This window comes from Equus przewalskii, chromosome 8 (assembly GCF_037783145.1).
Source record: "Equus przewalskii isolate Varuska chromosome 8, EquPr2, whole genome shotgun sequence".
NCBI classification, from domain to species: Eukaryota; Metazoa; Chordata; class Mammalia; order Perissodactyla; family Equidae; genus Equus; species Equus przewalskii.
This window is the reverse complement of record NC_091838.1, coordinates 47536929-47560443: the sequence shown is the minus strand read 5'-3', so window position 1 is coordinate 47560443 and position 23515 is coordinate 47536929. Positions and strand designations below refer to the sequence as shown.

The window sequence follows — 23515 nt, the reverse complement described above, 5'->3', positions numbered from 1 at the left end:
TCCTGATACATTCCCTTAATGTTAATTTGATTTCTGGGATGACCAAAAACTCCTTTGGAGTTAAGTCTAACAACTAGAGTATCATACCAATCACTGGTATGGAGTGGATCCAAAGTAGGAGGTGACTATATGATCATGAGAGTGATTTGTTTTTATATTATATAAAGCACTTTGAAAGTAATTATGAAAGAAAAACTTCCCAGATGATTTGAGCCAAATAGTAGCATTGTTGGAATAAATATAGCCTCCCAAGGTGATTTTTAAAAAGTAACTTTATTTGGAATTTTTCCATGTTTGTTTAAAAATCTTATAGTTCAAAAATTTTACATGCATTTTTACCTACAGTGCTCCAAAAATCAAAGCTCTCAGAACAAATGTTTATGTGATAGTTTCTTTTGATGTAATCTATAAAAAATTAAAACTTCAACTTGGGTTCTCACTGACTTGTGGGGAAAAAAGAGGAAAGGAAACTACCATCTAAAATGTTTTTATTAATTCCTATTCCAGATATCTCGGTATTTTTTGTCTCCCATTATCATAATACATTGAAAAATTGGCTGTGCTTTTAATAATAATAGCTTGGTGTAATAATAATTAGTTGGCTATTTCTTATAACTACTAGGGAATTTATGTACTTGGAGTTACATTTTAAATCAACTGCATATTTTTAATTTTTATCATATTTTCCCCCTTTATAAAAATATGCTTAATTGGCTCCCAACTCCTACCCCTAACTGCTAATAATACCAGCCCAAGAGATAACCACTGTTAACATTTTATTGTAAGTCCTTACAGGTAATATGGTAGAGGTAGGGGAGTTTTAAAACAAATTTTGAGAACATAGTATTTTGTAACCTATTGTTTTTTCTTAATGTAACAATGGCCCGTATTTTAACAGTAAATAGAGATGCAGTAGTCAAAAAAGACAAACTTTTGCCAAACACTTTAAATAGAAATGGGAAACCTTTTCTTTAATATAAAGGAGCTGTAGATTAATAGATGCTTGGGAATGGGGCATCAATTGACTGTCTAATCAGTAAAACAATTTTATGTAGGATTTTTGCATTTTGAGAATATTTTGAGAGAAATATATAATGTGCATAGTAAATTTTTTTTCTAATTTGTTGTTTTAAGAGACAAAGCAGACAAAACAGTCTTTTGTAGATAAATAAGTATACAGAGACTGAAAACGTGGGGACAGATATAAAAAAGAGACATATCAAAAATACATCGCTAATAGTGTTAATTCTCTAACATGTACTGTTGGCATATTAAAAGCCTAGTTTGTGTTTTTAAAACCATAAGAATAAATGGGGATGTCATCTTTTCAGTTTGTTCTGAAGATTGCATGTATCAGAGCAAAAGCCTGATTCTCTTTACTCCTGTCTCTAATTGAGATACTTACTACTTCAGTATACTCTGGAATGAGGAAGTTTATCAATTAATATGTCACTTAAACAGATACTATTAGCATTTCTTTAATTTGATGTACTAGAAGTTATATCAGCTATAAAAGCCAGCTTTTTTCATTTATGCCCTAATGTTAAAAAATTTTTAATGCAGACTTTATGTTCTTTGGATCATTTTTAAATCATGACTTATGGGTATTTTTAATTTTTATATTCTAGTAATTGCCATTTGTCTTGGTTTGGCTGCATTAGAGTTATCAGTTTGCTCAAAATTGCTTGAATCATTAAAACACTAATTGTGAGCATTGACCAATTCTTAAGTTAAAAAACAGCTTTGTCCCTAAAAGAAGCACTAAGGAAACCTGAATTCACTGATAAAGCCATGTAACATTTGACCTCAAAGTTTGTAGAAAGGAAGACAGAATATAGCTTAGTGCTTATCATCTAAGAAATTGGAACAAATACTTGAATTCAGTGGCTAACACTACATATCATTTTTTGTGTCTGTGTGTATTTAGAAAATATTGCTGGCTATTAGTAATAGTAAAATTGTTACTGATTTCTGTTTAAATAGACGTCCAAGTCAACAATAGTTGTATAATTTGAGATAACTCTTATTCTGTGTCAGTGATTCCTAAAGTTATGTACCACTTGATTTTAACTTGGCACCTTTGTGCATTGTAACCATTACTATTCAAGAAGCATTCAACAATAGCATCTGAATAAATGAATAAAAAGGACAAAGATAAATTAAAAACAGTTATGAGCATAATCAATAAATGGTTGCTTTAGTTCTGAAACTATTTTTTGTTATTTGAGTGTTTATAACCATATAACCCTACCTTAACCTCTTACCTCCTCCTTTTTGTTCTGGGTACTGATTCTTTGCAAGGCCTATTTTCTATGAACTAAAATGCAAGGAAAAGGCTACTTTTCTAAAGATGTCTGTATTGGTTTTTTTAATTTGTTTTGTTTTGTTTTGTTGAGGAAGATTAGCCCTGAGCTAACATCTGTTGCCAGTCTTCCTCTTTTTTTTTTGTATGTGAGCTGCCACCACAGCATGGCCACTGACAGACAAGTGGTGTAGGTCCACGCCTGGGAACCAAACCCAGGCTGCTGAAGAGGAGCATGCCAAACTGAACCATTAGGCCACCAGAGCTGGCCTTGTATTGTTATTTTTATATGCTTATAGTTGATGTTACTTTGAAGAGAAAGTAAACTGATAGTCCTTTGTATATAGTGCTTCAGATTAATATCAAATTGTCACTTCCTATTAGTGTTCATTCACTAAAGGAATAGTATATAGAATATCTACGTTTTAATTAAGTGGAGATGGTTAGGAAAGTTCTAGAACATGAAGTGGCACTCAGAGAAGGCAGCTATGGGGTAGGGACAAAAACAAACCTTACGTAGTTCACAATTTATCTATGACTGTCCTTGGTTCTCCTTTCTCTTTTTATTATTTTGTTATTCTTTGTTCTCATTGTTCTGCTTCTGTGTTTGAAAAATGTTTACAATTTGAAAATTTAATGTAAAATGTTTCTTTTCTCAGAAGAGAAGAAAAAATGCTTTATATGGTAAAAATAGCAGGCTAAAGCTATCAGTTAACAAATATACATGTTAAGATTTTTTGGCAGTGCTACAATTGATTATCTACTAGAAATTGTAATTTTTAGACCAGTTTTATATACTGAACAGGTCTCTCTGTTTTCCTAATAGCTGATGATATAAAGCCATGTCCACGTTGTGCTGCTTATATAATAAAGATGAATGATGGGAGCTGTAATCACATGACATGTGCTGTCTGTGGTTGTGAGTTTTGCTGGTTGTGTATGAAAGAAATCTCAGATTTACATTATCTAAGGTAAGCTTATAGAAGCACCTATTTATATCTAAATGTAATTTTATATCGTAAGACCACAACGGACTTTTTTTGGGAAAAAGTATTATCCTAAGCATTTTTAAACTTGGGGTTTATAAGATACTTAAAGGGATCTGTTTTATTCTAGTAACATAAATTTAAAAGGAACCAAATTATTGTGCTAGTCATTTGGGATTAATAACTAGTCAAAATTTGGAAATGGAGATTTCTTTTTTTGTTAAACTAGAAAGCTAGTATTTAAGACCCATGTAATTATGCTAGGTCATAAATATTTACATTAATTTTCTCATATATAAATTTCCTCATTTAGGCCACAAAGTGAACTCATGATTTAATCAGATAATTGTATGCCTAAAGCAGGGATAAAATAAGCACTTTTTGCATTAATTCACTCTTCAAAAACTAACCTAAGGTTTTGAGGCTAATGGAGGACTAGAGATAAATATTTAACCCGAATCCCAGTTATCAGTATCCTTTTAATATAATTTATGGTGGTTCCTACCTTGATTTTTGGCTTTTAATGAACTCAGAATTCAAAGAAAGTAAAAAAATAACTCATTCCTAAGTATGAGAAGTCTTCTTTTATAGTCATTGCTTTAATGTGATGTAATTTGTTATGATGTTTTGCAGCAGTTACTTTACATTATAATTTTTTCCATTAGTCCATCAGGATGTACTTTTTGGGGGAAGAAACCCTGGAGCCGAAAGAAGAAAATATTGTGGCAGCTGGGAACACTTGTTGGTGCTCCTGTAGGAATTGCTTTAATAGCTGGGATCGCTATCCCTGCAATGATTATTGGCATTCCTGTCTATGTGGGCCGTAAGGTAAAATGCATAGTTCCTTGTTAGTTCATATCTTATCTTTAGGTTTCAGATTGATGATTCTTGCTTTGTTTTTGTCTTTTTTTAATTTATTTGTTTTGAAAGACAAATGTCATTTTTAGTATCTTCAGTATAAAACAATTACTATTTTTTTCATAAGAAATTTTCAGTGTTTGGTAAGCTGAACTTACCAAAAAGTATAAAAAGTAGACTTGCTTTAAAATTATCTGACTGAGAACTTTAGGACATTTGCCTTATAAACCAACTTTAAGTATAAAGTATTGAAGGATACGCATCTGACATTTTTCTCATGGGTATATCCTTGTAAAGTCAGATCTACAAAAAGTTAACAGCTAAATAACACATGCCTTCAGGCAAAGAATAATTAGCCAGTTCCTGAATTATTTCCAACTTTAGTTCAAAGCACTTTTTTTCCCTCAGATTATTGCTCTTAGTAAATACACTATTTTGTAGATTATAACAATCTTGTGAAAGTCCAAATACCAATACTTACCACTGGCCAATGAGTGATGAATTATACTTCATTAGCTAAGCAAATAATTCTTTTTTGAAAGATTAAAGGGATAATTTATGAAGTGGCTAGGAAGTCGGCTGCTATCTAAATTAATAGAATGTCAGAATTGAGAAGTAACTTTAGAAATTATCTAATCCTAATCTTGTACCCAAGCAGGAAAAAGTGGAGGGATTCTTTAAAAAGGGAGCTCTAATGTTTGTTGAGCCCTGACTGTGTGGTAGGTGTTTTATGTACTTTGACTCATCTTAACCTCATAGCAACTTATGTGTTGGAATATTGAGGTTTAGGAAAGTTTGTGTAATTTATTTTCAGTTACACAGAAGCAGAACTGGGATTTAGACCTAGATGTGCAAATTCTTTGTATAAGATCCCTGATAAATTTCAGTCTAGCCATTTGGGCACTTCATTGATGAGGAAACCACCAACTCATGAGGCAGCCCATTCTGTTGCCAGGTAGCTGTAATTGCTAGAAAATTCTTATGTTGAATCAGAATGTGTTTCCCTTTAAATTGTTTTATTTAGTTCTAGTTCTGACTTTTGGAACCAAACTCAAAACAAGGCTGATCCTCATCCTAATAACAGCCAAAATTTTTTTATATTCAACACATATTACTTTTATAATCAGAAAAATAACAATACATCCTGTTTTTTAAAAATTGACATTTGAACCAAGGACAAACATAGATATTTATGAGCCAAATGTTCATTTTGGAAGGTTTTAAGTAACTAAACTTAAAGTCCCAAATGTAATACGTGATTATAATAATTTTTCATGTAGTTATCCAAAGCAAGGTTTTGCTCAAAACAAAACTGTTTAGTCAGATACTTAGAAGGAGAAGGGAAGGAGAGACTGTTGTACTGCACACACCTACAAATAATTTATAGAGAGATTATTTACCTCATTGTTCAAGTCTTAGGTGTAGTTACAAGTTTCCTTTTTTCAAACATATACCCAAAGGGTTGTAATTGCAAGTTGATGAGTTATTTTTCCATTGAAACAGTGTTCTCTGTGGTGTTTAGGCACATACATTAGCCCAGGAAAACCTGCTAAGTTGATAAAATACCTAAAAGCTGAGCCTTTATTTACAGTAACAAATAGAAAAGGTGGCACAAAGCAGTAAAACAGAAAAAATTAAGTTGGACTAGAAATAGTGGAATGATACCATCACTGTAATTAAACGTTGGTGCTTGAGGATGCAAAATTTTCTAGAAGACTCCTTTCTTCTGGCCTGCCTTTGCCAGTCTAATTTACCAGCTTTTAGGTTTGGCTTTTCTGTACTCCATTGCGAAGTTTTCCAGGCATGGGAGTGGGGAGGAGCAGGAATTAGCGACAACACTGAAGAATAATGAAAGGTACCTTGGGAAGGTCTGCCATCTCTGCCTGCCTCTCTGCGTACTATTTAAGGAAGTACAGAGGCCCATTCCCTGGGAACATGTAGTCAATGCTGGGAAACAGGAGTTTGACTAGGAAATATAAATGTTCTTGCCCCAGGAATGTTCACCCACCTCCCCACCCCAGCCTTTGCACTGTTTAATATATCACTCAAGACTCATTGTATTTTACAGCCTGTAAAATAACCACATAATAATAACGGGTTATTTTATTAAGCCTCATCTGTAATGTTGTACAAGTGTTTTATTTTAGATGACCTGTACACTTTTGAGGCTGTTTTGAATCTCTCTTGAAACAGAGGAGAAAATGTACTTTGTAAGCTTTAGCCCTTGCAAACCATGAGAACAAAGATACTGAGCTATTTCCCAAAGTTCATATAGTATCTCCCAAACCACTTCCATGGTGATACTAAAGTCTGTTTATTAACACCTGTACTGTACAAAGATGCTAAGTAGATCTAACTCCTGTCCTCTGGCAGCATAATTTACTTTCTTTTTTTCTCTCTCTATCCCTTGCTTCGAGCTATAAATGAGAGCCTAGCATTCTGAGTCATTTGATAATATTTTTCTTCATAAAAAAGAATCTGAGGAAAAAATTGATTCTCTTTAATGATGTTTGCTATTATTAGTACTGCTTTTTAAGGTCAATTTTAAAAAAATATTGTGGGAGCAAATTTTTATTTAGAATGAAACCTGGGGAATGCTAAATTTCTTAGAAGTAATCCTGTTAGTCAAGCATCCACCTCATAACTATGTTGAAAATAATATTCTTAATTCCTTCTTCTTTGCTCGAAACATGATTATACTATTCTTGAATAAGATTATAAACACTACTTTTACTTAAGACTGTTTAAAAGTAAACACAAAGTAGAATCTATTAAATCGCTGTCTTATGTAAGCAAATTATTAATAAGCAAATTATGTGTAAGAATATGGTTTAAGAACAATAATACATTTGCCTTGAATTAGAGCACTTAACTACGAATTTGTAAGAGAAATCTCTTTATATTTCTAGCAAATATAGGTCTATTTCATTTGAATTAAATATGTAATGTATTTTCTTTTTAATTCCCCACCCCCATTTTTACTTTTAATTCAAGATTCACAATCGATACGAAGGCAAGGACGTTTCAAAGCACAAACGGAATTTGGCCATAGCAGGTGGTGTAACATTGTCTGTAATTGTATCTCCAGTTGTAGCTGCAGTAACTGTAGGTAAGAAAATGCTTAAAAATACTAATTACCTCAAATTTTATAGAATTAAAGTTTTGTGGAAGAATTTTAGAAAACAAAGCATTATATTGTTGAAGATAAGAGAGTTACTTTTTTATTTATTTAAGAACAACTTAAGCTGAGCCTGCAGAAAGCCTCTCATTCAGTAACTGTAATTGGTTAAAAATAGTATAGACTCAAGAGCCTAGCCTTAGGATACTTGGTAAATTATTATTGGTTGATAACCCTTTCCCCCCCAAATACAGTTTTAGCCCTGCTACTTAAAAAGAAAAGGGTTTACATCTGGTTTTTTCCCCTCATGTGTATCACCCGGAAGGCTAGAACCTTTGAATTTGCTTGTGTCTATTGACAGCTGGATAAATCCACTTTTGGCAAGGGTTGTAAGAACCCTAGCACTTTTCTCCTGTACACCTTCTCTCAGAAAGATTTTGCAAAACTCATCTTTCTGTGATTTATTTTTTGTTTGTAATGACTAATTTAATTCCTCTTTAGGTATTGGTGTTCCTATTATGTTAGCTTATGTCTATGGCGTTGTTCCAATTTCTCTCTGTCGAAGTGGAGGTTGTGGAGTCTCAGCAGGCAATGGTAAAGGAGTCAGGATTGAATTTGATGATGAAAATGATATAAATGTTGGTGGAACTAACACAGCTGTGGGTAAGTCTTTAAGCAAAGGAAAAGAATGTGCTTACTGATAGTTTAAGTAGGGGGAGGCTGCAGAAGACATACCCATCAGAATTTCCATTGCCCACCTTTTACTAGGCCTGATAGTGTTCATCCAGAAGCACATCAGCGAAATGAACTGCTGAGGAAAGGCGACTGGATGAAAGAGGGTGGAATAGCTCTAGGTACCTGACCTCCAATGGAAATATAATGCCTCAGAAATTCTAGACTTTTAATCTTAAATTTTGCCTAAAACACCACAAATCAGTAAGAAAAGGAAATGAAGAAAAATACAGTTCATAAAAGAATAGAGATGGCAAATGAGTAGAAAATGTCTTCAAGCAAATATTATTCAAAGAAATATGGATTAGAAAAATAACTGGAGATGAAAAGGCCCTCATAGACTCCCAGTAGGAGCATAAGTTAATAAACCTTTAAAAATCTGCATGTTCTATTTTCTGGCAATTCTTGTTTTAGAAATTTGTCTTAGGGAAATAATCAGGCAGATGTGCAAAGATGATGTTCACTTCTTACCTCCCTTTCTCTCTTGAACTCACTGCAGTCAGATTTTGGTCCCTACCTCTCCAGAATTTTATCTTTACCACCCCACCAAAGTTGAGTCACCAGTGAGCTCCGTGTTACCAAATAGAGTGGTCTGTTCTTGGTTTTCATCTTAATATAACAGTACCCCTGACGTGGTAGACCATGCCTTCCTTCTTGAAACATTTTCTTTAGTTGTCTTCTGGAAAACCACTTCTCATCTCATCATATCTCCTGGCCACTCCTTCTCAGTCTTCTTTGCTGGTTCATTTTCCTCTTCTAACCTCTAAATTTTGGAGTTTCCCAGGGCTCAGTTCTCAGACTTCTTTATCTACACTCACTCCCTAGGTAATCTCATCTATTAAATAATATATAGACTGACTGCTCTTAAGTTTATATCTAGGCTAGAACTCTCCTTTGAACTTCACATTTGTACATCTAACCCTTCTTTTTAAATAGCTCTTGAATGTCTAACAAAAATTTCAAGCTTAACTTGTCTATAACCAAACTCTTGACTGTAAAACCTGTTGTTCTCTCAGTCATCCTCACTTCTTTAAGTAGTCTCTCCATTCTTGCTGTTGCTTGGGCCAAAAACCCTCACTTAGGATGCTCCCCCTTTCCCTTCTTACCCTACATCTGATCCATCAGCAGATTCTACTGCTTCCTTCTATATGTAGCCATAATCCAACCATTTCTCACCCTCTCCACTGCTATTCCATTAGTCCAAACTACTGTCCTTTCTTGGACAATTGTAATAGCCTCTTAACTGATCTATCAGCTTTTCAGCTGCCACTCACTATTCCATAGTGATACTTGTAAAACGTAACTCAGATCATGTCTCTCTTATGCTCAAAACTCTGCCAGTGCTTCTAACTGTATTGAGGGGGAAAAAATCCAAAGTCTTTATCATGATCCCTAAGGCCCACTTGATCTGTCCCGGACTACATCTCTAAACTCATCTCTTGTGACTCTCCTATTTTATACCACTCCTCCTTGATGTTTTCAAGGATGCCAAGCACACTTCAACTTCTAGGCTTTTAAACTTGCAATTCCCTCTGCCTGAAATACTCTTCCCCCAGATGATTTCATGGTTCACTCTTTCACTTCCTTTGAGTCTCTACAAGTATTACCTTATCAAAGAGCTTCTTCTCTGATCACACTATATAAAATGCACAGGTATGCACACATGTACTCCTCATCACTCTCACTGCCTTTTATTCACTCCCCTTTAGGCTACTTTATTTTTTCTCATAGCATTTATCACCATATAATTTTATCTGTTGCTCTCCACAACTAGAATGTAAGCTTCTTGAGGGCAAGATGTTGGTCTCTTTGATTCACTATGTCCCCACTGCTTAGAACACTGTTTGGTATATAATAGGAACTCAAATATTGGAGCAAATAAATGAATCCATCAATGTAAAGCTTGTGAAAAGTACTGTAAAATTTGAATATAGTGGTATTAGATTTTGTTATAGCTTGTAGACAATTGGAACTGTGGAATATATCTAGAAATCAACTTTTGGCCCGTTCTTATTGACCTAGAGAATAATTCATTCTTTAAATGACAGCCTTATTGAAAACTGTCACACAATTTTCCTCCAAGGTCAGTTAAATTTTTCAACCATCAAGTTCTTTATAGAATTTCTAAATCTTCTAGATTCTTTTTTTTTAATTGTAGTGACCATTTAAAACTGAGGGTTGGTTCTTAATCCAACTTTACTCTCTAAGATATTTCTCTTTACTCTTATCTGATAGTTATGGGTCCCTGGCTCCAGGCATCTTTTTTATTCTGTGTATTTTTTATACTTTATGTGATAAAATGTCCTATCTGAAATTTAAGAAGAGGGAAGTTAATAATCATACTTATTTAATTTCTTTGAAATCTTTGCATTTAGATACAACTTCAGTAGCAGAAGCAAGACACAACCCTAGCATAGGGGAGGGAAGTGTTGGTGGTCTGACTGGCAGTTTGAGTGCAAGTGGAAGCCACATGGATCGAATAGGAGCCATTCGAGACAACCTGAGTGAAACAGCCAGCACCATGGCACTGGCTGGAGCCAGTATAACGGGGAGTTTGTCAGGAAGTGCCATGGTAAACTGTTTTAACAGGTAAGGAAAATGTGATTTGTTTTGTTTTGTTTTTGCCTTCCATTAACTACAAATTATTAATTAGATGAGAATTTTGAACACAAAGCATCACAATATACCCATCATGCAGTAGACACTAAGTCTAAGGCATGATGTTCTGCCAGCTTTTCCACTGCACTTGTCAGATTTTACATTCTGAGTCAATGCTGGAGCTGCTTCGGTGGACACAGTAAAGGCAGGACTTAAGCCTGAACCGTATCTCTGGAGGCGGCAACAGCTAGATGTTAGGAAATGAGACATTGGCTGAGTTCTGGGAGAGCAACTGGAGTCACGATATCCGGGAATGCATGAACTGAGGTCAGGAGAGTCTGCCTGCGTTCTTTTATGTATTAATAGTTATTTCATTCTCACCAAGTCTTACCAACAACCGTATAGATAAATAGGAATTAAAGCATTTTTATCTTCCCTTGTTTCCTCTTTAATTCACTCTTCTTTGCTTCTCTTAGCTTTGTTGCTGTTGTTGTTTTTTCTTCAAAGTAGGGGAGAGTAAATGAATTAAAAGATAAAATCGGTCATATTTATTTTTAGGTAGTTTACTTTTAAACACAAACTCTTAAGTTATAGTAGTGTATATATTATTATGTCTTTTAAAGAGTCAGATGTTAAATTTATAGAACCATTTTTACCATATAGACGCCCAGGATTTTTTGATTCACTGATCTTTCATGTAGAATAATTTTTTAATGTATTTGGATTTTGTGTTTTGCACTGAAACAAGGCATGCAAAGTGCTACATCCTGAGTGAGAATAGTGGAGCATATTTAAGTTAAAATCATTTATGTCCTTTCTGTGTTATTCTGTTACTACTTTACCTGGCAGACAGCTAATTTTTCCCATTTTATTTGGATGGCTGATAGTGTTCAGTGCTGCAGCAGAATTTGAATAATCCGATAAAAGGAAACTGAAAACAATAATGTTTGTAGTTGTTTGTAAAATAGCTTCTTGTTACTAGGGTTCTTAATTGAATTATTAAAGATACATACTGTGGTAGTGCTGATATGTATAATAACAGCTTTTTTTTGATACCCCCTCTTTAAGGTTGGAAGTCCAAGCAGATGTACAGAAAGAACGGTACAGTCTAAGTGGAGAATCTGGCACCGTCAGCCTGGGAACAGTTAGTGATAATGCCAGCACCAAAGCAATGGCAGGATCCATTCTGAATTCCTACATCCCGTTGGACAAGTAAGGAAAAAATTGTTATAAAGTCAGAAGTATTTTTAAAATTAATTTTAGAAGAATTATCCCTATTATTAGGCAAAATTATCGTGAATAATGGTCACCAATTACTAAGTTCTCTGGAAGAGAAAATGGTGAGTTGTCCAGAATAGGAAAATCCATGGAGACAGAAAGTAGATTAGTAGTTGCCAGGGACTGGGGAGAAGGAAGAATGGGAACTGACTGCTAAGGGGTATGAGTTTCTTTTGGGGATGATGAAATGTTCTGGAGTTAGGTAGTGATGATGGTTGCACAACTCTGGGAATGTACTAAAAACTACTGAATTGTGCACTTTTAAATGCATGAATTTTATGATATGTAACTTATATCTCAATAAAGCTGTTCTAAAAAATGGAGAAGGTTGGTACCTAAAATAACATAAGCAACAAATGTAGCTGCTTTTTAAAAACATTTTTAAAATTTGTTTGATTATTATAAAGACAATCCTCTTATTCCCAGCAGTTTTTTTTAGTAAAATGTATCCTGGTTAATTTGTTTGGATAGCTTTTATATAGTCTTTGAATTTTTCACACAGAAACCCCTCCTCCTTTGCTGTCATGTGAATAAAAGTAAAAAGGACGTCAGAAATGTATTTATATTTGTTACTTTTATGTTCCAGAGAAGGTAACAGTATGGAGGTACAAGTAGATATTGAATCGAAACCATCCAAATTCAGACACAACAGTGGAAGCAGTAGTGTGGACGATGGCAGTGCCACGCGAAGTCATACTGGTGGTGCATCCACTGGTTTGCCTGAAGGTAAATCCAGTGCCACCAAGTGGTCCAAAGAAGCAACCGCAGGAAAAAAATCAAAAAGTGGTAAATTGAGAAAAAAGAGTAACATGAAGATAAATGAGACCAGAGAGGACATGGATGCACAGTTGTTAGAACAACAAAGCACGAACTCAAGTGAATTTGAGGCTCCATCCCTCAGTGACAGTATGCCATCTGTAGCAGATTCCCACTCTAGCCATTTTTCTGAATTTAGTTGTTCTGACCTAGAAAGCATGAAAACTTCTTGTAGTCATGGTTCCAATGATTATCATGCCCGCTTTGCTACTGTAAACATTCTTCCTGAGGTAGAAAACGACCGTCTGGAAAATTCCCCACATCAGTGTAGCATTTCTGTGCTTACCAAAACTGCTTCATGTTCAGAAGTTCCACAGCTGAATCATATTGCTGAAGAACATGGTAACAATGGAATAAAACCCAATGTTGATTTATATTTTGGTGAAGCACTAAAAGAAACAAATAACAACCACTCACATCAGACAACGGAATTAAAAGTTGCAATTCAGACTGAAATTTAGACCTATAAATGCTGCAAAATAATTACCACTCAACAGCCTTGTTTGGAGCTGGTGGAACTACATGTGACTCCTTTGTTTCAAGTTACCAGCAAATGCCAGGTTATGTAATCATAATGCAGATACATTTTCTATGTTCAGCAAAGCATTGTGTTTCATGTGGATCTTAATTACCAAACTATGAAATGAAGGCTTTAAAAGTGCATTATTATAAGGACAATAATTCTTAAGAGAAGTATGTTTTGTATGTTTGCCACAAAACATTGCTTGAAGCACACACTTGTGTATTTAGATAGAAATTTGGCTTAATTTATAATCAATATAAAATACTAATGCAGTTCTACAGCATTCTTATAAAGAAAACTTGATGCTTAGGGATAAGTGGTTAGTGACATTTTATTGAAACCACTAAGGGATACTGTTTAAAGAACCTTGCAGGTTACTCTCAGTATATGATACTCTTTGTAACATTTCTATTCATAAGTGGGCATATTCATTTTTTTCTTCATATGCAATGTGGATACATAAAGCTTAATGCAGCCCATTTGCTACCATTTGGATACTTAGAGACTTTGAGCAAGATTGTGGCAGTTTTTGCACAACTTTGAAATAGAAATATCTGGTACTCTATAAATCTTATATATTGTTGATGCCAACTTAGAAGAAAAGTAAAGGTAGGTAATTAAGTATACTGACAGCACCAAATAAGATACATAAAACTGCAAAATAAAATTCTATTAGTTTATAAGTATTATAAAAAATTCAGCTTTCACTAAGGGGAAGTTTCCACCCATTGATTCTTGGTGCCTTTAGAATAGACTGGATTTTAAGGGCCTAGTTGTTTGAGAATTTTGCTGTATTGTTTTCCATGATGTCCTCTCTAGCCACCTTGGTTTATGTAGAAAAATACAGGATAGATAAACATAAATATGATTAATAATGACAATGCTGAAAAAGTATTAGCCTACCAAAGACACACTCAGGCTTTAGTGAATAACTTTACATAACCTCACTTTATAAACACATGCATATCTTCTCCAATCATGAAATCAAATCATGGCACAGAGTTTGTACCAAGTACTGAAGGAGGAGTCCACGTGTGGCTGGCTTTATTTTCTTTTGCTTTTGTTTATGGAAGATGTTCAGCTGACATAAACAGAAGTTGGCCAAAATACTGCCTGTACTGTTAACTTCCTGTATAATTCACTTAAATAAAACAGGTTAACCTCAGTGATAGCAGTTAAAATGTTCCATCTCATGTGTTTCTTTTAAGTATTACCAGTATGGTGCTACTGAGCGTTTTCTTTTGATAAAAAGAAAAATGCCATGGGCTGCAGTCTTTTTCCATCACTTTTTCTCACCAGCTCCATTAATATGCTTATAACACTAGTGCCAGTTATTTTATTTGATAATGCCTATTATGATATTTGTATATTTGTTTGCATTCCAGTTTTGTTCAAGAATGAGTGTGTAAACTGCATACATGAAATAAATGTAAATACTAATGTATCACTGCCTTATGGTTTGTGCACAGATTTTTATATGAACAGGAATATTCATTTGTCATGGGGTAGTTTTTCATAAATATTGCAAGCCATTAAGATAATTCTGCATTCTGGTCTCAGCCAGCAGGGAAGCATTTGCTGAACTTCTCAACAAAGAATGTTAGAAACTGTCCTTTCTTCATGTCTAATACCTGCCTGTCCTCCAGAAAGAAGCTGCTTTATTCATCAACATTATTTTTTAAAGTAAATTGGTTGGAAAGTAAACATATTTATAATTGTGAAGAAATAAGTATTATAAATTGTTATCTTAACAGAAAAGTAAAAAGATCTTAAAAGACTATTTTATGGGATTCTACTCTGGCAACATTAGCTTATGGAAATAGAGCCATTAAATTCAAGCTAATAATTGTAATTAAAAGCTTTCTGTTCTCTTAGCCTCTATAAAAGCATAGATGGTTTTTCTGTTTTCTTGTTACATAGTTAATACTTCATGAAAATCTGTATGACTATGTTGACTGCCTTCTTGACATTTTTTAGAAGACTGAAGATTAGTGGAAAGGTGAATGATTTTAGGAGGAGTACAGCAATACTGATGCCATGAGGAAGCCAGTGTATTCAGTTAACCCCATCCCTTTTCTGGTTGTACCCCCAACCAGAACTGCCTCAGTCTCATTTTAAAATGGTCTAAACCTTTCAGCTGGCTTCAGAAGGTCCTTCATTTCCCAGGGTTCTTTCAAACTTGAATTAATTTGGAACCAAGCCAGATTCCCCTGGAACTCAACTTTGGGATACCCTAGAATAAGAGAATACTCCAGGGTTCAAGACAGGCCTTAACTCACCAAAATCCTTTTAAAACCCTTTGCACTTTGCTTTCTTTAAAGGCCTATGGGAAAAATGACATGGTAATGAGAGAGAAGAACACAAAGTTTATAGTAGTATACCCTACTGTTTACTATGTAGACCACCACTTTAACTGGGTTCTCTTAAATGTACAAATTCCCAACTTCAGAGTACTGAATTAGTTAGCTTTTTATATTAAATTCACACAATCCATTACTCTTAACCTATTTTCACTGGGAACTGAGTTAATTTGTAAATATGTAAGACTTTCCATAGCATATCATCTAAATATAAACTTTGATCACCACAGGATAAACTATATGATGAAAACCATCAGAGCTATTAATTCCTATGTGATGTGAACAAAATACCTAAACCACTCCTTAGATGATTTTGCCTTTCTATCCAGAGCCATCAAGATTCTCGGGGCTACGTTTTGGTGGGGTTTTTTGCTGAGGAAGATTCCCCCTGAGCTAACATCCGTGACAGTCTTCTTCTATTTTTTAGTATGTGGGCTGCCCCACAGCATGGCCACTAACAGGTATAGGTCTGCACCCAGGACCAAACCTGGGCCGCCAAAGTGGAGGGTGCTGAACTTAACCACTAGGCCAGTGAGGTTGGCCCTCAGCTACATTTTGTATGGCTACTTTTAATGAGTTTGTTGTTTCATTTATTTCCCTTATTAAAGTTTGGGATATCACTGCTGAAAGCTAGTATTTATATACTGGTTGGTTTTGAATGCCCAAAATAGTGTTCATTACACTTCACATGCCAGTCAGAATTTTTGTGATTTCTGCCAGCTTATTTTTTTGTTTAACACAGTAACAAGGTAGATCTGGAGATACAGCGTTGTACCAAATAAACAGACACACTGGCTGCAGCGAGCTCATATTATAGTTGGGAGAGAGACATAAATAATAAACATATACACAGAGCTTAGAATAATGTCATGATGGGTGCTATGAAAAATACAGGATGGGAAATAAACTAGAGGTATTGGATAGAGCTTTTTAAACAGGGCAAACCAGAGAGATCTCTTTTTAGATGATATTTGTGCAAAGATCTAAAGGAAGTGATGGAGGAACTATGTAGACATACTTAATGGATGAGCATTCCAGAAAGAGATCTCCCAGGTGGATTAATGGACAATTTAGATATCAAACTTGGAGATTTGTCTGATATCTAGTAAGGCAAGTCTGCCACCATTTTTTTTTTTTTTTTTAGAGAGTATCTTGACTGTTCTTCGCACTTTACATTTCCATAAACATTTAAAAATAACCTTGTTGAGTTCCACCAATTTTGATTGGTATTTCATTGAATCTATAATTATCAGAGGTCTTTCACATCTTTCATTAATTTTTTTTTTATGGGAAAGATTTGCCCTGAGCTAACATCTATTGCCAATCTTCTTTTTTTCCCCCCTCTCCTCAAAGCCCCAGTACATAGTTGTATATTCTAGTTGTAGGTCCTTCTGGTTCTTCTATGTGAGCCTCCGCCACAGCGTGGCCACTGACAGCTGAGTGATGTGGTTCTGTGCCTGGGAACTGAACCTGGCCTACTAAAGTGGAGCATGCTGAACTTTAACCACTAGGCCATCAGGGCTGGCTTGTCTTTTGTTAAATTTTATTCCCAGGTACTTGATATTTTTTAGATGTCGTTTTCTGTTTGTTACTAATAGTACATAGGAATACAGCTGGTTTTGTGTAATGATTTTTTGAAGTGTCAGACACTTTCTACATACTTTTAAAATATTAACTTATTTACTCCTCAGAACAACTCTGTGAAGGGGTATTCATTATCCCCTTTTTACAGATGAGGAAACTGAAGTACGCAGTTAAGTACTTTGCCCAGAGTTGCATAGCCGATAAGTGGCAAACTGTTTTGTTTCTTCCTCTTCAATCTTTATATCAGATATTTTTTTTCTAGCCCATTGGCACTGGTTAGGACTACAAGTGTTTACTGCTGAATAGCAGTGGTTATGGGCACATTGTTAACTTGTTGATAATCTCAAAGGGAAACCTTTCAACATTTCAACCATTAATTATGATATTTGCTACAGGTGTATTTGTAGATACCCTTTATCAAATTTATTAAATTCTCTTCTAACTCTAAGTTTGCCAAGAGTTTTTACCTTGGGCGATCTGTTGAATTTTATTGGCTGCTATTTGGCAAGGGGTGGGGGGGGCATCTATCATATAATTGTGATTTATTCCTTTAATATGGCAAATTTGATTTTTCAAATGTTAAACTAACCTCTTGCGATAAACTTCAGTATCAGAGTAAGATCGGAATTATGTCTTCCTTCAATGTTTGGTAGAAATTGTCGTCAAGGCTGAGAGCGCCAGGTTTTCTTGGTTAGTAAGCAATTCATTTTCATCCATATAATATGAGCAGTAAGGAATGGCAAGTTCTTTCCTCTCTAAGAGTTTACTAAACCTAGAATGTGTAGATTTTGCTGCCTCTCTGGTGACAACATAGTCCTGCTTTTATTATTATTTTTTTTCCCAGCCTTTTGCCTAATAGCATTGGAGCACCTATTTCTGATCTTTTTGTCCTGCATTAAGGAGGTAAAACTTAGATATTTCATAATACCATGTATACCAGGTGCCTCCAAATTCTAAATTCAGGATACAGAGAAAACAGAAATCTTGAAAAGAAAAAACTGTAGGCTTTTGAGGGCAAAGACTTTGTCTTTCCTTTTCTTTTTCCTATAAGTATCTACTTAATAAGTACTTTATATATGAAGAGGGAATTGAGGATAAACTTGCTTTGATGAGACAGAATACCTGAGCAAAGAGAATGAGAATGTTTGTGGACTTAGGCCTCAGAGTTGGTGACCAGTCAGTTTATTCCAGTCTACACTAGAGTAAGTTGTTTGAAACAAGACAGTGGCAGGAAAGGCACTTTTAACAAGGTTTTACACTAAATATGTTAGTTTATAAATATTCTGGGATGTATGACGGCTACTGGAACATAATTTTTCAGGGTGGGTGTAACCAAGACATTTTAATTTTGCTTTTGGGGGGGGCCTTTTGTTTGTTTAAGGAAAATGTAATACTTTCAGCTAGATAAATCATTTTTGCTTTAGAGGTAACGTGCAAACTGATGTTTTAGAGACAGTTGCTATTGAGAGTTTAAACATGCACAAAAGAATTCATTTCCCTTTCCCCTCCTTTTTCCTTTCCCTTTTTTTCTTTGCTCCCTTCTTTCTTTTCTCTGCCTTTCTTTTCACATTACCTTTCCCCATCACTAATACAAATGACCAAGTATGTATGATACTATAGTTTTCTTCATGTTCATATCATCATACGCAATGCATATATGCATTAATTTTCTTTTCTTTTTTTTTTTTTTTGAGGAAGATTAGCCCTGAGCTAACATCTGCCGCCAATCCTCCTCTTTTTGCTGAGGGATACTGGCCCTGAGCTACCATCTGTGCCCATCTTCCTCTACTTTATACGTAGGCGCCTGCCACAGCATGGCTTACAAGCAGTGTGTAGGTCTGCACCCAGGATCCAAAACAGCAAACCCCAGGCCGCCGCTGAAGCGGAACATGTGAACTTAACTGCTGAGCCACGAGGCCAGCCCAGCATTGATTATTTTCTTGATTTTCTCAGTATCTTATAGAAATCAGCCCAAGTCAACTGGTATAGCTCCAATTCATTCTTTTTAATGGCTGCATATTGATGGGCGTTCACTTTGTGTCTTTTTTTTTTTTTCTCACTACAAAACACTGCAAGAAACATCCTCATATATAAGTCCTTATTTTCTGCTAGTTTTAATTATGGGAGATAGATTCATGGAAATCAAATGGCTAGGTTGAAAAGTATATGTATTTTAATTTTAACAAGGTTATGAGATTGCCTTCCCAAAAAGGCTGTCATGATTTACAATTTCACTAACAATACATGAGTCTACTTTCCCCTGCGTTCCACCAACAATAGATACTAGAGTTTTATAGTTTTTGCAAGACTGTTTGGGATAAAGTAATATCTATTACCTGATTTTACATGTGCCTACCACTAGTTAATTTGTACATCTTTTTGTGTGTTTTCTTTTTGATGGGAGGAGGGGAATGGTGGTATTTGATTTGCTGTTCTGTAAATTGACTATTATATCCTTTGCCTATTTTCTTTTGGGTGGTTTTCTCCTTGGCAATTTAAAAGAGATCTTTATTATAGCTATTATATATTAGAGCTATTATATATTAGAGCTATTATAATAGCTATATCATAATATATAAAGTTGACTTTATTGCTGTGCATTTTATTTTATTCTTAAATTTTATTTGGAATATCTTTAGATTTACAGAAAAGTTGCAAAGATAGTGCAGAGGTTTCCCATACACTCTTTACCCATGTATTATTGTTTTTGCCATATGAAAGCTCTATTGTCAAATATGTCTAATTCTGCATTTCAGATCTTCTAGTCATGGTTAAGGTCTCCCTTGCTCCTAGATTTCTTGTGATATTTTTATTTAATTTTTTACATTTGCTTTAATCTGTCTTGAATTTGTTTAGTATAATATAGAGGTCCAATCTTATTTTCTTCCAGATGGAAAGCTATTTGTGATGACACTGTTTGTTAAATAATCTGTTCTTTTCCCACAGCTCCGAATACTACCTTTATACTGGAATTTCTAGATTGCTACCAAAAAGCCTGCTGGGATTTTGATGGTGATTGCTTTCGTCAATTTGGGGAAAATTGAAATCTTAACAATATTGAGTCTTCTGATCCATGAATATGGTGTATCTACCCATTTATTGGGTTTAACTTCTCTCAACAGTGCTTTGTAGTTTTCGGTGTACAGATCTTTTTTAAAATCTCAATTTCGGATTCATTTCCAGTATATAGAAATACAATTAATTTTTGTAGATTGATCTTGAATCCTAGAAACTTATGTCACTTTTATTAATTCGAATAGCTTTTTAGTAGATTCTATAGGATTTTTCTACATAGACAATCATATCTGCAAATAAAGTCAGTTTTACTTCTCCCTTTGCAATCTCGATGCCTTTAGTAACTTTTGTGTGTGTGTGTGGGGGGGGGGGGGCCTTATTGTATTGGCTTCAACCTTCAATAACTACAGTGTTGAATAGGAATGGTAAAAGTAGACAACTTTACCTTGTTTCCAGTCATAGATTGGAAGTATTGAATCTTTCACTCATCCTCAGCTTTATTCCTTCTGGTAAATTCTTGACAAGCTTAGAGGGGTAGCCTTTTTGGACTGATTGGAGGACTCTGCCTCTAAGTAAGTTATTGTCTGCATTGGTGAGTTGCTTTATTTTTCCTCAATTTTTAAAATTGAGATATGGTTCACATATCACAAAATTCACCCTTTTTAAAGTGTGTAATTCAGTAGTTTTTAATATATTCACAAGGTTTTGCAACCATCATCACATTCTAATTCCAGAACATTGTTATCACTCCAAAAAGAAACCTTGTACCCATTAGCAGTTCCCATCCCCCCCTCCTATCAGCCCCTGGAAGTCACTAATCTATTTTCTATCTGCATAGATTTGTCCATTCGAGACATTTTATATGAATGGCCTTTTGTGTCTGGCTTCTTTCACTTTACATCATTTCCTAGGTTCCTCTATGGAGTAGCATATATCAGTACTTCATTCCGTTTTACGGCTGAGTAATATTCTATTATATATGGATATACCACATTTTTGTTTATTCATTCATCAGTTAGTTGATGGACATTTCGGTTGTTTCCACCTTTCTGGCTCTTATAAATGATGCTGCTATGAACATTTGTGTTTAAGTGTTTATGTGAACATGTGTTTTCAGTTTTCTTGGGTGTGATACTAGGAATAGAATTGTTGGGTCATATGGTAACACTGTTTAACTTTTTTGAAGAACTGCCAAACTGTTTTCTAAAGCAGCAGCTGTACCGTTTACTCCACCAACAATATATGTGGTTTCTAATTTCTCCACATCCTTGCCAACATTTGTTATTGTCTGGGTTTTTTGTTTTGATGAGGAAGATTGTCCCTGAGCTAACATTTGTGCCAGTCTTCCTCTATTTTGTATGTGGGTCACCGCTACAGCATGGCTTGATGAGTGGTATGTAGGTCTGAGCCTGGGATCCAAACCCACAAAACCTGGGCCACCCAAGCAGAGCATGCGAACTTAACCACTATGCCACTGGGCCAGCCCCATTGTCTGTCTTTTTTATTAAAACGATCCTAGTGAAATCTTTGCCCTTGTTTTAGCACAAATATGAATTAAGATTGAAATTTTGTTTGTTGAACTAGTCCTCCCAACCCACTGCTTAATTATAGCAAATACTTGGTCCTATTTGAGTGGAAAACTGACATAAAAAAGGTCAAATGGCAGCTCGTAAGATTAAATTTTCAGCTATTTTTGGATTTTACTTAGGTCACTATGATAATGCTAAGGAGAAATAGAAAACCAAGTCAGTTTGGTTTGTAAGTATCCTGTCTGGTTTCTGCTTGCTACACAGTGAAGCATGCTGCAGTGGCAGAGTTTTAAGCTAAATTTGTAATGCATTGAGATACTGGACATTCTACAGTAAAGTAGTTCAATCATACTGAGCTCTTCCTTCTCATCTACTCAACTCTATTTGAAAACCTTAGATTTTACCTCTTCCTGAAAACGTTCTTGATTAACTGAGCTTGGCCCTTTTACTTTGACACTTGAACATTTCATTGATGCTTTTTTTTCCCCATTAGAGTCTCTTGGACTTAGTTTTATTTTCTGTTTCTTCCAAATTAGTCATAAGCTCATTAAAAGCAGGAGCTATCTTTTTTATTTGTCCCCTACAATACTTTATTCAGAGGATCATAAATACTTAGTTAAGTTTACAATGTTTATGAAACTCAGATATTAGTTATTGTACACTCGGCTTCCAGGACAGTGGGTGGTATGTTCCAACTTGCCTAAGAATCACAGAGATATTTTCAAAGTCAGATTCCCAACCCCTTGGACTCTAAGATTCTCAAGTGATTCTGATGCAAATATTCCAAGAACTACTGTTTAAGAAATAGAGTGTCATTATAAACTTCTCAACAGTAGGAACTTCTCTAATCTGAATGTTCAAAACCAGAGCACCTTTTTGGGAAATGTCCTCTAGATTTTTTATGCAACATTTACTAAGCACCCACCAGCCTATGCCAGACTCTGAATGTACGACTGTTTGTGCTGGCTCACCCTCAGAACAGTGACAGGTTGGAAAAGAAGGATACGTGCTATTACAAATAGATTCTCTGTACAGCTCAACCTGTGGCGTAATCTCTTGGCTGTTGTAACATGACTAATTTCTAGGAGATGGCACCAGATGTCCAAGGCCAGCCATGTCTCTGGCTATACTATTTCTATTGGAGGGGTCTTAAATGGGTATCTCTTATCTGTGAAGGTGTCCATAGTATTTGAAAAGAGCTTTCTTATCCTAACAACATAAATGAGATTAGTATACTTATGGGAAGAAAGCAATTTACACATAGAAGGAAAGATAAGGTACTTATTAACTACCATCGGACATTTTACATGAACTACGTAATGCTACAATCCTGAATGGTAAGAAGATCTCTCCTCATTTTGCAGATGAGGAACCTAAAGTCTTCAAGGTTATACAGCCCCTGAGTATCAGAGTTGGGATTTAATTCCAGGTTTATCTGATGCCAAAATCTATGCTCTAAAGCAGTTTCCTGATAAAAAGAGAGGAGGCAGTTGTAAGAGTCTCTTATACTCTGTCTCCTGCTTGTTTTTCATTTACCTTTCTACCATCAGCCTTCAACCATCTCTTTTATTTGATTTTTGGCAAAAGGCATCAAAACCTGTAACCTTGACAAAATTCATTATATTCTGGAGACAGAGATTTCTGCTAACAGACATCCCTTGAGTAGAGAATTGAGAGATGCAGGATTCTATGACTTCTACATCAGTCTTTAGGGGTCTTTTTGGTCTGAGTGGTGCCAACTGGCTAGTAGGGGAGTAAAACAAATTCCAAATGGACAGACTTTGCTCCATCCTGTTCCTGGATAGTAAAACCCATA

At 35.1% G+C, this 23515-nt stretch overlaps 1 protein-coding gene across 3 annotated transcripts in view; it reads left to right on the top strand.

Moving 5' to 3' along the window:
• Positions 1-14655, top strand: part of RNF19A (ring finger protein 19A, RBR E3 ubiquitin protein ligase) — a 45078-nt gene extending 30423 nt beyond the window's left edge. For all 3 annotated transcript variants that reach the window (XM_008531804.2, XM_070631867.1, XM_070631866.1), the window contains exons 4-10: positions 3129-3273; positions 3954-4116; positions 7141-7255; positions 7766-7927; positions 10372-10585; positions 11663-11806; positions 12459-14655. In XM_008531804.2, the coding sequence (XP_008530026.1) occupies positions 3129-3273; positions 3954-4116; positions 7141-7255; positions 7766-7927; positions 10372-10585; positions 11663-11806; positions 12459-13149 (1634 nt within the window). In that variant the 3' untranslated portion in view covers positions 13150-14655. The remainder of the gene's footprint in view (positions 1-3128; positions 3274-3953; positions 4117-7140; positions 7256-7765; positions 7928-10371; positions 10586-11662; positions 11807-12458) is intronic.
• Positions 14656-23515: the final 8860 nt, after the last annotated feature.